Below are 15,936 nucleotides of genomic sequence, written 5' to 3' on the forward strand. Positions count from 1 at the left end.
AAAATAAAACAAATTAAGAGTTTAATAATAGTTTATAAACATTTTTTACAACACAAACAGTACCTATCTACAATAATTGCCACTGCTTTTCTCTGGAAGTCCTATGCCACCTGGAACCGACACCTTCCACCCTCATCAGACTGAATTGTTTTACATCTGGGTACATTGGTTTTATTTCAACAAGCAGAATAACCTTAAAAAACGTAAGCACTACTTTTCCAACCCCCCCTTTCTACAAGAGGGAAGTGCATTAATGTGTATGATAAAAAACAGTATATAATGAGTACACAGAAAGATTCAATACAGAAGAATACTTGTTGCATATTGCATTCTCAGCTGTAAGGTTCAAAGCACTAAACTGCAAAATTTCATAACAAGTATCATGAATCACTCTACCACAGAATTCTGTTCTAAGACCATAAATAAACAGAAATTTAATCTTGGAAAAGATGCTATTCACTATTGTATTTTTCATGTAAATTAATATAGTCCCACTAGACAATACATTTCTCTATCACTAGATAGTTTCGTGACGTGAGGGCGGGGGCGCGGGGGGCGGCGTCTCAACACAAATATTGCGCAACCAATACGATAACAATACACAACTTTACGCACTAAGCCGGTGCTGATTGAGCGATGCATGGAACATTGCGATTTATTTTAATGGTGAAATTAACAATTTTGGTATGGTCGACATCAAAAGTAAAATTTGGTACATGTACCAAATTTCTTTTTCATTAAAATTATATACACAACTTTTTTGCTCTATAAATAAAATTAATCTAACCGATTTATAACACATCGCACTGCGATCGATAATACATACAGTCAATCTTTAACATAATGAACTTTATCAAAAAGTAACTTTTCAATATACAATTATAACTTTATAATGTGAAATTCAACATATATTTTCAAAATTATTCCTGCCTGAATGATGATTCATCAAGAACAACGAACCATAGGTATCTATTTAACTGATAATATTAAATCAGTTTTGTTCCATGTTTCACTCGACCACTACTCTAATAAGTAACAATTTAGTGTCCATAAAACTTATATCTTTTTCAAATTTAACAACATCTCGAATAAATCTAAAATTAGGCACACAAATAGCTGCAAATATAATATTTTGCTAGGGTTAAAAGCCGGGTTTATACCAAAATAGAGAGATGGAACACTTTTACTATCCCTTTGATGAAGTAATTTATATTAATCTATCATATAATACAACTGCAAAAGAGTTAACTTCTGTGACTACGATTGAAATTAAAAAAAAAATGCAAATAAGTGTGAGTTTAAAAAGTAAATGGAATTCAATGGTACAGTGAGCCACATAAAAATTTGTTGGTAGATATTTGGTAAGTGACGCTTTCTATGACACAAACTGTACTTAACTAAGAGGATACTAAGGAATAAAATAATAAAGCATAACATCTTTATCCACTTTGGTGAAAACGAGGCCTTATTAATTTTGCTATTTAACAAAAATAAAATATAAATCGATTTTTTAAAAAGCTGCGTGACGCTTAATAACAGTAATGCTAAAATTTTAATAATTACAGTCCTACCAGACATCTTTTATAAGAGAATCTACAATACATTATTTAATATTTACACAGTCATAATTTGATTGAAAAAATTTAATTTTCATTAGTTGCCAAGTGCAAAAATCGATAACATAATTTTTATAAGTAAAAATCCATTCACAAAAATACATTTATTTCAATATGTACTTATTCAGAAATGTAGACAAGTTCATTAAGTTTATTAATAAAAAAAAATAATAATAAAAATCTTATTATACTAGTGAGTCATCAATCAATATAAATATCATTTTTATAGCATTTTTCACGGTAAGTGCCTAAATGTACATAAAATATTCTGAAATATATAAATAAAAAAGACTTGAAACGGACACACACTTTTCTCCCGATGGAATAATAAATTATTTATTACGCATGATTAAATTGATCGATGTTAAGCAATTCATTCACAAAATGATTCCACAAAAAGTATTACATACATATGTAACGACTAAATGTAAAACAAAAAATCTTCTAATCAACAAACGAATTGAAAAACTACTAAAAGTTTTGATTGTTTTCCGTACCAAAAACATTATACTAGATAACTTTTTATACATTGCACAACACTCACTATCAAAGTCTTTGACACATACACTATTATGGCACAAAAATTGGTGAGAAAACATATATATCGGTTCACAATCAGAAACCCTGACACTAGGAGGTAACTTGTAACTATATAATACATATACTGGGGCTTCGCTGATTTATTTATTTATATTACACATAATTTTTTTTTGTGATAAGGACGCCTTTAGCTGCTATGTTTTACTTACATGTGAATTTCCTATAATTTACTGTGGTGCAATAGAGAGTTGTATAAATTTACAGATGAACGTTATAAAAGCTAGAATACTATTATCATTAGACTGGGAATAATTATATCATAATGACAAAATTAAACAGATAAGAGCCTTAAATAAGGTGCATATGATGACAAAAACATTGTTGTTCAAAATAATTAGATTTAAAAAAATGTAATATAATTTTCAAAGACTTTCTTTTTCACGAAATCACTTCCAAATTACAGAACAAATGTCAAGTACAAAAAAAAAATAAAGAGGCAAAAATGGTACATTGATAACTATTGGTAATACTAGGTAAATATCTATACAAATTGTGTTACTATGTACATTCAAAAATTTATTTCCATTTGCGCGTCGCAGTATCTGAAAATTTTCGCCCCTTTTGTACTAAAATGTGGTGTATTATATAAACAGTAAGTGCATAAGATATGTGAAGTTTACATAAATGCAGTAGAAGATATAGGATAGAAAAAATATGAGGTATTTTTATTGGAAATATTCAATGAAAAACAAATGCTTTTAAATTCGTAAATGTGGACATTGTGCTTAATCTTCCCACGATACAAAGCTAAGTTCACAGTGCTACTTTGTGCGGTTTTTACATAGACAATAGTACAACTTTATTTGCTCCTGACTGTACATTTCTAATTCACGTCAACATCTACACATCACGCACACTCTCAGACTTTGATAATACTGCATAAGTTATTATGAGCATTATTTGGACGAAATATGAAAGGTTTGAGAGTTAAGCAATAAGACCATGTCATATTTTACCTTTCATAAAGCACATGCTTTTAAATTGAGTAAGTATACATTATTTATAGATTAAATAATGCGATAAATTTTAATAATAAGGCCGCCTTTTGCGTTTCACCTAATAAGATACAAATTTAATTTGGAAAATAGTCTTCATCAATAAAGAGAATTTCGTTCATTTTAGACACAAGCATTGAATTACCTACACAGAGAATATAAACAGTAAAATAGTCTGAAATTAGCCGCGAGCGATTGTTCATTTCATTCGAGTTAAGTTAGGGATTGGCTTACTTCAGACTGGTTAAGACGAAACGAAATGCAATTTCAGCTAGATTATAGTTAAATGCACAAGAAAAATATACATAAATGAGAAAAAATATTCAACAATATAAGAAACATTAACTTTTATAATTCGTTCAGTCATTTAATTTTCAACTATAACATGATCACTCTCCATCGCTTCTCTTGAGACGGGTCATTTTACAAATATACGTCGATCTTAATTATCAAAATCGGTATAGTCTTCTATCACGTGGCTCCTTTCCAGGGTGGACGCAACCTGACTGAAATACTAGAAGGATGATGTTTAAAATCGGCCTCTTCAGCATACCATTTCACTTTGCCGTAATTTCTCCAACAAGCATCCCAGTATGATTTCCTTCCGAAACATCTAGAACCTTCTAGAAATGGTGGGTAGCCGCTGCAGCAGAGAAGGAGCCGCTGGGGGGCATGGCGTCAGGTTTTGCGCGTTCATAAAACAGCATGTAAGCTGAACATCTCAGAACTTCTTGGAGGGAGACCTCGTGGACCAGCGTGTCAGACGTGTACCACCATCTGAACAGGTGATGAAGTAAGTGGGGGGCGGATTTTGAGAGGGCGTGGGGCTGTCGTGTGATGAGTCAGGGTTTTTGTGACTTCATAATAGTCAGAGTCAAATATGTAGTCATCATGTGAACTTATGTGTATGTGTACTTTTAAAATTTTATGGATTTTCAACAGTCACCTTTTTACCGTGCCGTGTGGTTCCCGGCACCAGTACGAAAAGGAATAGGACCACTCCATCTCTTTCCCATGGATGTCGTAAAAGGCGACTAAGGGATAGGCTTACAAACTTGGGATTCCTTTTTAGGCGATGGATTAGCAACCTATCACTATTTGGACTGTTGGCTCTGTCTACCCCGCAAGGGATATAGACGTGACCATATGTATGTATGTGTATGTATGTATGCCTTTTTACTCTTGAGAAAAAAATTATACAATACATCACTTACTGAGAATAGTATGAAAGTAGAAAAACATAATTACCTCTTGGCTTCGAACCCGTTCCCCCTTCGGTACGTGGCGAAGTGTCCCGAGCGCGGGCCGCCCACGTGCACCACGACCGCCACCAGCGTGTACAGAGCTCTTTCCGTCTCCGCCCCCCCTGCCGCTCCCCCTCCCCCCGCCGCGTTGAGCGCGCTGATGCTACTGCGCAGCCGACCCTCCCCCACCAGCGAGATCAGATCCGACTGACGGCACCGACATATAGGTTCATGTATAGTGTCACTAGCTGTTGCCCGCGATTTCGTTCGTCAAAAGGCGCCTTAGAGACAGCGTTCAAATATTTTTGCGCCATACAAAAATTAAGAGTGCGCAGACAAATAAGTGTAAGTTATAAATGTGGCATTATTGTTCTACTAGCTGTGCCCGCGACTTCGTCCGCGTAGAATAGTTGTTTTGGGCATCATTGAAGCCATCAAGGATGAATAATTTTCCCCGTTTTTTTTTTCACATTTTCCATTATTTCTTCGCTCCTAATAAATAAGCTTAAAGCCTTCCTCGATAAATGGTCTATTCAACACAAAAATAATTTTTCAATTCGAACCAGTAGTTCCTGAGATTAGCGCGTTAAAACAAACAAACTCTTCAGCTTTATAATATTAGTATAGATGATAGTTTCTGTACAATTCAACACAGTATTTCACAGTGCCGTAAATAAAAGTAATCGCAGCGTTACCGTGGGCTGCTGCGCCTGCGCATACGCGGCCATGGACAGCGCCTCGGGGAAGGCGACGGGGTCGGCGCGCTTGCTGAGCGCGCCCGCCGCCCACTCCACGCGGCTGATGTGCAGGCACAGGCACGCGGGCAGCTGGCGCAGGCACACACACACATATAGTCACGTCTATATCCCTCGCGGGGTAGACAGAGACAACAGTCTTGAAAAGGCTGAATGACCACGTTCAGCTATTTGGCTTAATGATAGAATTGAGATTAATATAGCGACAGGTTGCTAGCCCATCGCCTAAAAAAGAATCTCAATTTTGTAAGCCTGTCCCTAAGTCGCCTTTTACGACATCCATGGGAAAGAGATAGAGTGGTCCAATTCTTTTTTGAATTGGTGCCGGGAACCACACGGCACACACAGCTGGCACATACATACTTACATATACACATATAGGTATATCACAATTCAAACAGACATATGTGTAGGAAGTTTAGATGGTAAGTTACGTTATTTACTACGGGAGACGGAAGGAGAAAAGAGGAGATAAATAATCAGTTTTAGAAGTATTATATTGTTGGCCATAAAATAAAAATATTTGACAGTGTAAATTATATCTGACATTATAAACAAACTAATGTTTAGTTAGGTAAAAAAACTTGGGATTCATATGATATGATTCATATAGATGGCATATATACATGCTAAACAAACCATGGCAACCGTTGCTATGGCGTAGATAAATGCCTACAATACGTGGCGCCATCTCTACGCAACAAATCACAACAAACAATCTCGCCACCAGTCAAAAAACCAGCGAATAGTCTAAATCGCGCAAGCAAGGATTTCACCGATTGTAGCATTATATACAACCTCCGACACAACATCGTCTGTCGCTCAGTTCCCCAGGCGTCACACCAGCCTGGCGGGAGATCTTCCCTTTGGTGGCGGTCGAGCATCGCTCCCGCTACACATATAATCACGTCTTTATCTCATACAGGATAAACAGAGCCAACCGTCTCCGAAGAATCCCAAGTTCATTCCCCATTCCCTTAGTCGCCTTTAGCAACATCCGTTGAAGAGATGGAGTGGTCCTCCAGAAATGACGGAATCACACGACGCAGAAAAAATATACATACATACATATAATCACGTCTATATCCCTTGCGGCGTAGACAGAGCCAACAGTCTTGAAAACACTAATAGGCCACGTTCAGCTATTTGGCTTAGATAGAATTGAGAATTGAGATTCAAATAGTGACAGGTTGCTAGCATCGCCTAAAATAAGAATCCCATGTTTATAAGCCTACCCCTCAGTCGCCTTTTACGACATCCATGGGAGAGAGATGGAGTGGTCCTATTCTTTTCTATTGGTGCCGGGAACCACACGGCACTAACAGAAAAAATATCTAGAGAATTGAATACCTTTCCAAAGCTGACTGTCCGTATGTGTTTGGTGTAGGCTGTGTCAGTCCCGTTGTTGGGCTCCGGACAGCATTTGTTACAGCGGACACCCTTCACCATCTCCGGGGCTGTGAACGCTCGTAGAAGACCTGGGATATGAACATTTTGAATGAATAAAGATAAATTAATTGTTTTTACTTATTTATGTACAGTTAGTTGATCAATTATGAGCTGGATAGACATAAGTAATAAAAGTAAGCTAAAGTTATTATCCTTCACTCTTTCATCCATATAATCTCGTCTATATCCCTTGCGAGGTAGACGGAGCCAGCAGTCCTAATGACAGAATTGATGTTAAAATAGTGACAGGTTGCTAGCCAATACCAAGTTTATAAGCTTATTATAAACCTTTAAGCCTCCTACAAAATATTACAGGTTTTTTGCAAATCCCACGGCAAAGACAGCATTTAGCAGGATTGATGGTAGGTACCCTAAGAACTTTAAATTATGTATGAACACGAGATTTCAAGTACAGTAAAAAAAAAGGTAACAGACAAACTTACTTTTGCATTTATAATATCAGTTAGGATGTCTATACTGACTGATACATACATATAGTCACGTCTATATCCCTCGCGGAGTAGACAGAGCTAACAATCTTGAAAAGACTGAAAGGCCACGATCAGCTTTTGATCAGATTGAGATTCAAATAGCGACAAGTTGCCAGCCCATTGCCATAAAGAATCCCAATTTTAAGCATATCCCTTAGTCGCCTTTTACCACACCCATGAGAAACGGCTGGAGTGGTCCTATTTTTTTTTTGTATTGGTGCCGGGAACCACACCACAAAAGAGGAAAATAGACTTGTTTTGTGGTGAGAAATAAATGATGTATTATTATTATTAAAAATGATTTATTATAAACAAGTCAGTGTCACTCACCAGGCAGGCTGTAGGATCCGGTGAGACCCGTGCTGGCATTGGTCATCGACAACGATATGCTGTCAAACTTGTCGTAGCGGACGGGGCTCTGAGAAATCAAATATTATACTTGTTTATATAAAAATACTGTAGGAAGTATAGTTATAAAAGTTATTTAATTCCTACAGAAGATAGAAGGTGAAAAGAGGAGAGAAATAATCAGTTAAAAATCACTATATTATTCAATATATAAATTCAGAACATCTAACAATAAAAATTATTTTTGACATATTTCTAATAAACAACATCATGGCAACCGTTGCTATGGCGCATACCAAGAAGGTTGCCTACAAGGACCTTACTTAGGGCCTTTGATAAATAAATAGTTAAGAATTTATTTAAACTTTTATTACTTTTCGCTGTCCACAGCGACCAGGTTAACGGAAGTGAAAGGGTAAGACTTTTGTAAGGCAGCTGGGTGTGAACACTTCAAGAATAGTGATGCTGACCTCCGCGCTGAGTCATACCTGACCCAACGCAATTATCTGTTATTATTGGGACTTTGGGTCAGGTTCTATTCAGAGCGGACTTACATAAAAATTAATGACTTATATTAATCTATACTAATATTATAAAGCTGAAGAATTTGTTTGTTTGTTTGAACAACTACTGGTTTGAATTGAAAAATTATTTTTGTGTTTAATAGACCATTTATCGAGGAAGGCTTTAGGCTATTTATCATCAAGCTGCAACTATTAGGAGCGAAGAAATAATGGAAAATGTGAAAAAAACGGGGAAATAATTCCTCCTTCAGGGCTTCAATGATGCCTAAAATCAAAAAAAAATGGGTTGGATCTGTGAATGTAGCCCTGACCTTGGTGGAGCACACGGTGCAGTGCAGCCGGGACGCCAGCGAGCCGCGGAAGGGCAGCACGGGTGAGACACTCCTTCTGAAGGTGAACACCTGGGTCGGGTCTGTGAATGTAGCCCTGACCTTGGTGGAGCACACGGTGCAGTGCAGCCGGGACGCCAGCGAGCCGCGGAAGGGCAGCACGGGTGAGACACTCCTTCTGAAGGTGAACACCTGGGTCGGGTCTGTGAATGTAGCCCTGACCTTGGTGGAGCACACGGTGCAGTGCAGCCGGGACGCCAGCGAGCCGCGGAAGGGCAGCACGGGTGAGACACTCCTTCTGAAGGTGAACACCTGGGTCGGGTCTGTGAATGTAGCCCTGACCTTGGTGGAGCACACGGTGCAGTGCAGCCGGGACGCCAGCGAGCCGCGGAAGGGCAGCACGGGTGAGACACTCCTTCTGAAGGTGAACACCTGGGTCGGGTCTGTGAATGTAGCCCTGACCTTGGTGGAGCACACGGTGCAGTGCAGCCGGGACGCCAGCGAGCCGCGGAAGGGCAGCACGGGTGAGACACTCCTTCTGAAGGTGAACACCTGGGTCGGGTCTGTGAATGTAGCCCTGACCTTGGTGGAGCACACGGTGCAGTGCAGCCGGGACGCCAGCGAGCCGCGGAAGGGCAGCACGGGTGAGACACTCCTTCTGAAGGTGAACACCTGGGTCGGGTCTGTGAATGTAGCCCTGACCTTGGTGGAGCACACGGTGCAGTGCAGCCGGGACGCCAGCGAGCCGCGGAAGGGCAGCACGGGCAGCGGCCGCGAGCGCGCGGGCAGCCAGCGGCGCCCCGCCGCGCTCAGGTGGCAGAACGACCGGGACACGCCCTTTTGGAAGCGGAGACCCGGGGTTGGCTCTGTAATCACATTGTCACTACATAGTATAAAACAAAGTCGCTATTTTAGTCTGTTTGTCGGTATGCTTAAATCTTTAAAATTACGCAACGGATTCTGATGCGGTTTTTTGTAACAGGTAGAATGATTCAAGAGGAAGGTTCTTATGTATAATAACATTTATAATTTTGCACCCGTGCGAAGCCGGGGCGGGTCGCTAGTATAGAATAGAATAGGTTTATTTTCAAAATTGGATACAAGGTATCACTTATTGACGTCACACAACTTAAATCTAATTATAACTACTACCGCTTCCAAAGCGCATGTGTAGAGGAAGCGGCGGAACAAACTATACTGCAGCATTTTCATCGGACGTCAATACTTCACCATCATCAGAATCTTGGTTGTTCTCAGTGCTTTCAAGGTATGCAAAATAGTAGTCATATTCTAGGATGTAACTCAATCTTATTTATATTTAAAGGACAAAAATACCATCTGAACTAACATGTACTATAAATGCGAAAGTTTATTTGTTATCTCTATCTCTACGCGCGCTGGTAAATGCCAGTTTTCTAGAAATATTCAAATTGAAATATAAAGAAACAAAGCAAAAGCGTTAGTGGTCGAAATGGTAAGGTGACCAGTTAAAATGGGTGTAGCGCATAAGGTACAGGTTCAAATCTCAACTAGGCCACGTACCAATGACTATGTTGAAGTTCCGTACATTAGCTGGAACACTTACCGATGCTCTTTTAGTGAAGGAAACATGCATAACCATAATCCAGTACAGGCTGCCAAGATGCAAATGCCCTGCAAAGATTGCGAAGGTCTCATGATCTGGCTTCATGTAAAAACCTGACTCATCCAATCCAGGGCAGTCTAGAAAGTGACGTGTGTAACCTTCAGCGGTGAAGATGTACCTGAGACTAAAGCAGGAGCCAAACATAAAATTAAGCTAAAATACATGTACAAGTATGTGCATACCCGGATCAGCCAGCCCAGGCTCGTCAGCGGGCGCGGCGGAGGCGGGCCTGGGCGGCGCTCCGGGCGTGGGCGGCGTGGAGTCCGCGCGCAGCGGCCCGCCGGGCGGCGACGCGGGCGACGCCAGCGCAGACCACGCGCGACCGCCGTTCAGGCCCAGCGCGTCCGAGAGACAGCCGGGCTTCAAATGGAAGAATACTTTCATGTAATGTTACAGTTTGACAATTTTTACACAGATAGGATACACCTGTGCAAGAGTCGATATTTGTATGGTGAGACAAATATTTGAGCCAATCAGTGCTCACTATTTGAACCCACAAACTGAACTGTCTATTATGAGCAAGATAGCTTGATATGATTCGTTTTTGGATTTTAAGCTTAATGTATTTGTAATAAAGTTGTTATTTTATTGAGTATTTCATTCAGCAGTAAGTAGCGCTATCCTGGGCCGTCAAATATTGCCGCAGCTATATACACAAAAAAAAATATTTGTGTCATGTGTGTGTACTCTAGGAGTCCATAAATTGAATCTGAAAAATATATATCTAAAGGCCAATGTTTACTTATTTATTTTTAAAGATATTAATACCCATAGTTATAAATATTTGAGTAGTTTTGCTTTGAGCCCGTGCGCATGATGAATTATATCATGAAAATTAAAAATATTTCTAACTTCTTGAATCGAGAGTACATATTTTAAAAGTACTTATTCTCAGTTTCCTAATAAATATACTTTCCCAAGGTTACACATTAGGATAACAATGACACCGCCCAAATGGAGGGTCTAAAACACTCATAACAAGTCAAACAAATATACCTTCTTGGCCATGGCATTAGTCTCCTCCTCAATGCAGGACAGCAAGACGTGCAGCAACTCGTGGGCATCCTGCTGATCTGCGGGCACCACCCACCCAGCTGCCCGGAGAGACTGCAGCACCCCAAGTGGACACACAGGTGTGCCACGTGCTGATTCATGGGTTCCATTCACCACTACAGAAATTATTTACGTTTTAAATTAATATATTCAAGAAGCATTTTCAATACAGACAGAACCAACAGTTTCAAAAAGACTAAAAGGCCAAGTTAAGCTGTTTATTTGATGAAATAGATATCGTCCCCTTACTGCAAAAACCAACTAAGTGCATGAAATTAAGTTTCGAGAAATTGACGTTTAAAGGTTTGCACTATCAAATCACTATTAAGATTGTAACCTTTCAAGAATCTGTTCATGTATTTTTAATACTTATTTATTAAGCTTTAAAGGTAATTAGTACAATAAAAGCAAATCCTCGAATTACTAGAATAAATTAAGGAATTGGGGCGAGAGGTGGTGCAAATAAATGGTTTTTACTGTAAAGATTTTTTAACTTTACTACTTAAGTGCCCTAAATATTACTTAATATTGGGTTAGTTGCTTTTAATTTAATATTAGAATATCCCATAACTCACTAAAATGTTACAAATATGTTGGTAAAACGAGTTTAAAACACAATTTTGTCGGCCTTAATACTTTATTATGTATAAAAACTATACCAAATAGTACAATCATCATCATCAATGTTGTTAAAATAAAAAAACAATTCTTTATTAATTTAACATAACCAAAATCAAATAAAAAACGTCATACAAAAAGTCTGCAGTTTTAGTGGCTGATTCGTTTAGGTCTGAAGATCCTCTACTGTTATCATCTGAAATATAAAATGTGCATAAGTAGTTGTTCTCTGCTAACTTGCAAATACATACATGCATACATACATAAAATCGCCTCCTTCCCGGAGGGGTAAGCAGAGACTATCCCTTTCCACTTGCCACGATCTCTGCACACTTCCTTCGCTTCATCCACATTCATAACTCTCTTCATGCAAACTCAGCGGTTTCGGGTACTCTTGACCTGAACCTTTACTAGGACGTCCTTAATTTGATCAAGATACGTTCGTCTAGGTCTTCCCACTCCGATCTTTCCCTCCACACTCTCCTTGTATATCTGCTTAGTCAACCTGCTTTCATTCATCCTCTCCATATGACCAAACCATCTTAACATACCCTTTTCTATTCCTGTAACTACATCTCACATCTTCACATCACAACATTCACTTATCACGCTGTTCTTTATCCGGTGACTCAATTTCACACCGATCATACATCTTAACGCTCTCATTTCCACTGCATTTATTCTGCTTTCGTGCTTCTTTTGCCATACCCAACTTTCACTCCCATACATTAATGTCGGGACCAACACGCCCCTATGCACAGCCAGTCGAGCGTTTTTGGATAGTTTCTGACTGCTCATAAAGGCATGCAAAGCTCCATTCACCATGCTCCCCGCGTTCACTCTCCTTTCAATATCACTATCACACTTGCCATCTGATGTAAACTTTGATCCTAGATATACAAACTCTTTCACATGCTCAACTTTTTCTCCTCCAATCAAAATATTACATGCTGCCATTTCTTTCTCCATTTCAAAAAACTAGTGTTTTAGTTTTACATACGTTCACTTTCATTATTTTCTCCTTCAAAGCTTCATGCATACAGTTTACCATCTCCTGTGACTCTTCCGCTGATGACGCCAGTATAACCTGATCGTCGGTATAGAGCAGACATTTGACGAGTAACTCATAAATAGGTCCTCGGCCGCTTCTCCAACACAAATTGAAAAGGCAGTACAACTGACTAGCTAATACGGCTTGTCCTGCTTTTAGCATCTCGACCGACACTCCAGACATACCCAGCAGCCTTACCCGCTTTCATACTATTAAGTGCTTTCACAATTTCGAACATTTCAATTTCGCCTTCCATCTCATTCTCTTTTTCTTCGCTATAACATAAATTTTTAATATTTCCTTCCTTTTTTTCAAATAAACTTTCAAAATACTCCTTCCATATCTTAACACACATTCTTCTCCTTTCACAACGCTACCATCCTGGCATCTGATCCTGGTCAGCTCTCTGGTTATAGTTTTACCTCAGGCTAACCTTACGGATTTCCAGAATACTTTCAAAAATTTGCAAATATTCTATTCAATACATAAAATGAATGAACCGATTTAGACATGAAAAGACTAGAAGTCGTCGAAAGCCTAAAAGGCGAGGTAAATTAGAAAAGGGGTGATAGGGGAGATGATGCATCATCTCTCCTGTCACCCCAGATGGATAGACAGACAGACGGACAACGGAGGCTTAGTAATACGGTCCCGTTTTACCCTTTGGGTGCGGAACCTTAAAAATGATGTACACATATAAATTCACTTTCAAAACATAACAACTATAGACATTCATTTAAATATCTTTAATTAGCAAATAAATAGCATGGTAACATATATGAAATGGTAGCTAGACATGTAATTTTTTGCCATAAGCACTTATACGAGCACTTACGGTCAAATCCGATGGGCTAGATTCTTCCGCATTTACACTGACTGGTTAGGTATTATTATAGTCACCTAAAAATAAACGATCATCATCACATGCACATTCTTATGTTAGTAGATATAAAAACTGTTGTAAAATATTGTTAACTAGCTGTGCAAATGTGTGCACCGTAATAGGATTAGTTCCTGAGATTATCGCGTTCAAACAAACAAACAAAGAAAAAATCTCTTCAGCTTTATAATATTAGTATGATTAAACAAACAAACTAAGCCTTCCCGCCACTCCAGGTCGTACGTAAGTAGGTATTTATCTTAGTAGATGAAAAATTATTTATCGTCAGAAATCATCGGTAAAGTACCTACATGCGTATTATAATATTGTGCTATAGTTAGGTGTAATACAATCAAAATATAGATCATAATAATACATTCCGTTTCAATTTTCAACTAAGTAGGTAACAAAATCATTCTTACAAAAATCTAACCGAAAATTAATTACGTAATGATTTTACTTACCCGCTTTTTTCGTATTATTACTTTCACCACATACAAGGTTTAACATTTTTCTAGATCTGGAACTCATTACTATAAAATTATACACACAAAACAACAAATTTAACGATTCAACGCAGACGCACAGTAAGAGTGACGGTTGAAACGCGACTTACACGGTTTTTGCTGACGGGCTGAATGAAATCAAAGTTTAAAGCTTACAAGTAAAGCCAACCAAACTACTTTATTATATTTTTCTTGTAGATAATATTTATTTACGAGGGAAATATGAATCAGTAAAAAGGACTAACAGATCATTAAATATTTCGTAAGTAGGTAACATAGAGAATTTTATCTAACAAGTAACTGCTAAAAGCGTGCTAGTATTGTTAAGTATATTTTTGCAGTACTTGAATAAATTTTTTTTGACAAAATTTAACATGCCAAAACCATTGAAAATACGATTATTGATATTTTCTGTAAATTTTATTTAAACATTTTATTTAACCACTACACATTACTGTTTTACTGTACAATATTTTCAAAATTACATTGTAAGATATCTTAGCGAAAAGCTAAATCAGGAATGAAGCGTCATATCAAAAAACGGGTTTTACCAGCGTATAGAGCTTGAAAAGGAGATTATGAAGGTGCACTTAACTCAGTTTTGACAAAATGTGACTAATTGGTTTTTGCAGTAAGGGGACGATATTCGAATAGTGACAGAATGCTAGCCCATTGCCTAAAAAAAGAATCCCAAGTTAAAAAGCCTATCCCTAAGTCGCTTTTTACAACATCCATGGGAAAGAGATGGAGTGGTCCTACTCTTTTTTTCTATTGGTAGAAACAAATGTTTTTCTAACATTAAATACCATACTACTACTACTACTTCTAATCACTACTTATATTATAAAGTCCCCTTATATCTCTGTATGTATGTATATGCTTATCTCGGAAAGTTGTGGACAGTTTTGTTCCTGTTTGAAATGGAAAGGGGGTTTACTAAGGAAAGTTTATACCTATTGGTTTTCTAAAATCTTAATTGCAATACCAAATCATTGAGTAAAATGTGGCATCTGATAACAAGTTATAAAAGTCCAACCTTCAATAACAGTGTACAGCGTCGTAATCATGCTATTGTGCGAGTCTGCTTTTGCGTATTTCTTGAGCCAGTCGATAAAGGCAGGACTGGCTGCAAGGGCCTGCAACAAAGTGTTCAGGAAGCATGTCCGGCCCAAATTCTGCAGCCCTGCGATCTGTCCACGACGCTTCCTCACGCGCGGCGCTCCTCCAGGGCCCCAGAGCACGAAAGCTCCAACAACCACTGCTGCAGTCAGCCCCGCAGCCACAAGGATCCTATCTCCCCCATCCATTGTTTGAAACTACGATCAGATAATGCTGTTCTTACATCACCCACAGAACAAACATAGTCGCAGGTAAACTGCCGTTTTATTTTTAACAGAAATCAGAACAAAATCTTTTGATTTTTGCGTTTATAGAAAATAGAAAATTATTTGTCCCATTCTTGTCAGTCGTTTGACATTGACTTGACGACTTTAGGCTCATAGGCTGTGACCCGTTACGTTTTCTAATAACTTCTACAGATTTCTACTATAAACAAGACAAGCAAAGTTTTTTTAAATTTATAAAAAATATTTTATTATATTTATATGTATATATTAGTGAGTTCGTAGAAACTTTGGTAGCGAGATTTAGAATAAGTAATGTCCAGGCTGTAAGGCTCTGTAATGCTCTTCCTGAAATGATCTGCGTTCAAACATACTTTGAATGGGTTCTTTCTTCGGCAGATCAATGATGGGTCATCCTAATTTGATATTTTATGTATGTATATGGATTTATAATGTATTAGATATATCATGTATGTATTTATGCATTTT

At 38.2% G+C, this 15,936-nt stretch overlaps 1 protein-coding gene across 1 annotated transcript; it reads right to left on the reverse strand.

Moving 5' to 3' along the window:
* Window positions 1-4: 4 nt before the first annotated feature.
* LOC106135613 (ubiquitin carboxyl-terminal hydrolase 30 homolog) lies at window positions 5-15,579 on the reverse strand. The gene is made up of 9 exons (XM_060947593.1): window positions 15,141-15,579; window positions 10,993-11,165; window positions 10,179-10,356; window positions 9,054-9,217; window positions 7,481-7,568; window positions 6,561-6,688; window positions 5,151-5,282; window positions 4,460-4,662; window positions 5-3,988 (listed from the first exon to the last, which is right to left on the reverse strand). Exons 1-9 carry the CDS (start codon window positions 15,409-15,411, stop codon window positions 3,835-3,837), a joined length of 1,491 nt encoding a protein of 496 aa, XP_060803576.1. The 5' UTR covers window positions 15,412-15,579; the 3' UTR covers window positions 5-3,834.
* Between the last annotated feature and the right edge of the window lie 357 nt (window positions 15,580-15,936).

The sequence above is a fragment of the Amyelois transitella genome, chromosome 13, assembly GCF_032362555.1.
Source record: "Amyelois transitella isolate CPQ chromosome 13, ilAmyTran1.1, whole genome shotgun sequence".
Lineage (NCBI taxonomy): Eukaryota > Metazoa > Arthropoda > Insecta > Lepidoptera > Pyralidae > Amyelois > Amyelois transitella.

Bases quoted from the DNA above. Each gene is read 5' to 3' on its own strand.
- LOC106135613 (XM_060947593.1), bottom strand. From the start codon at position 15,411: ATGGATGGGGGAGATAGGATCCTTGTGGCTGCGGGGCTGACTGCAGCA. The intron at 5,283-6,560 runs GTATTCAATTCT...TGCCTGCGCCAG, and splicing joins GGACAGTCAGCTTTGGAAAG to CTGCCCGCGTGCCTGTGCCT. The intron at 4,663-5,150 runs GTAACGCTGCGA...CGGTGCCGTCAG, and splicing joins CGCAGGCGCAGCAGCCCACG to TCGGATCTGATCTCGCTGGT.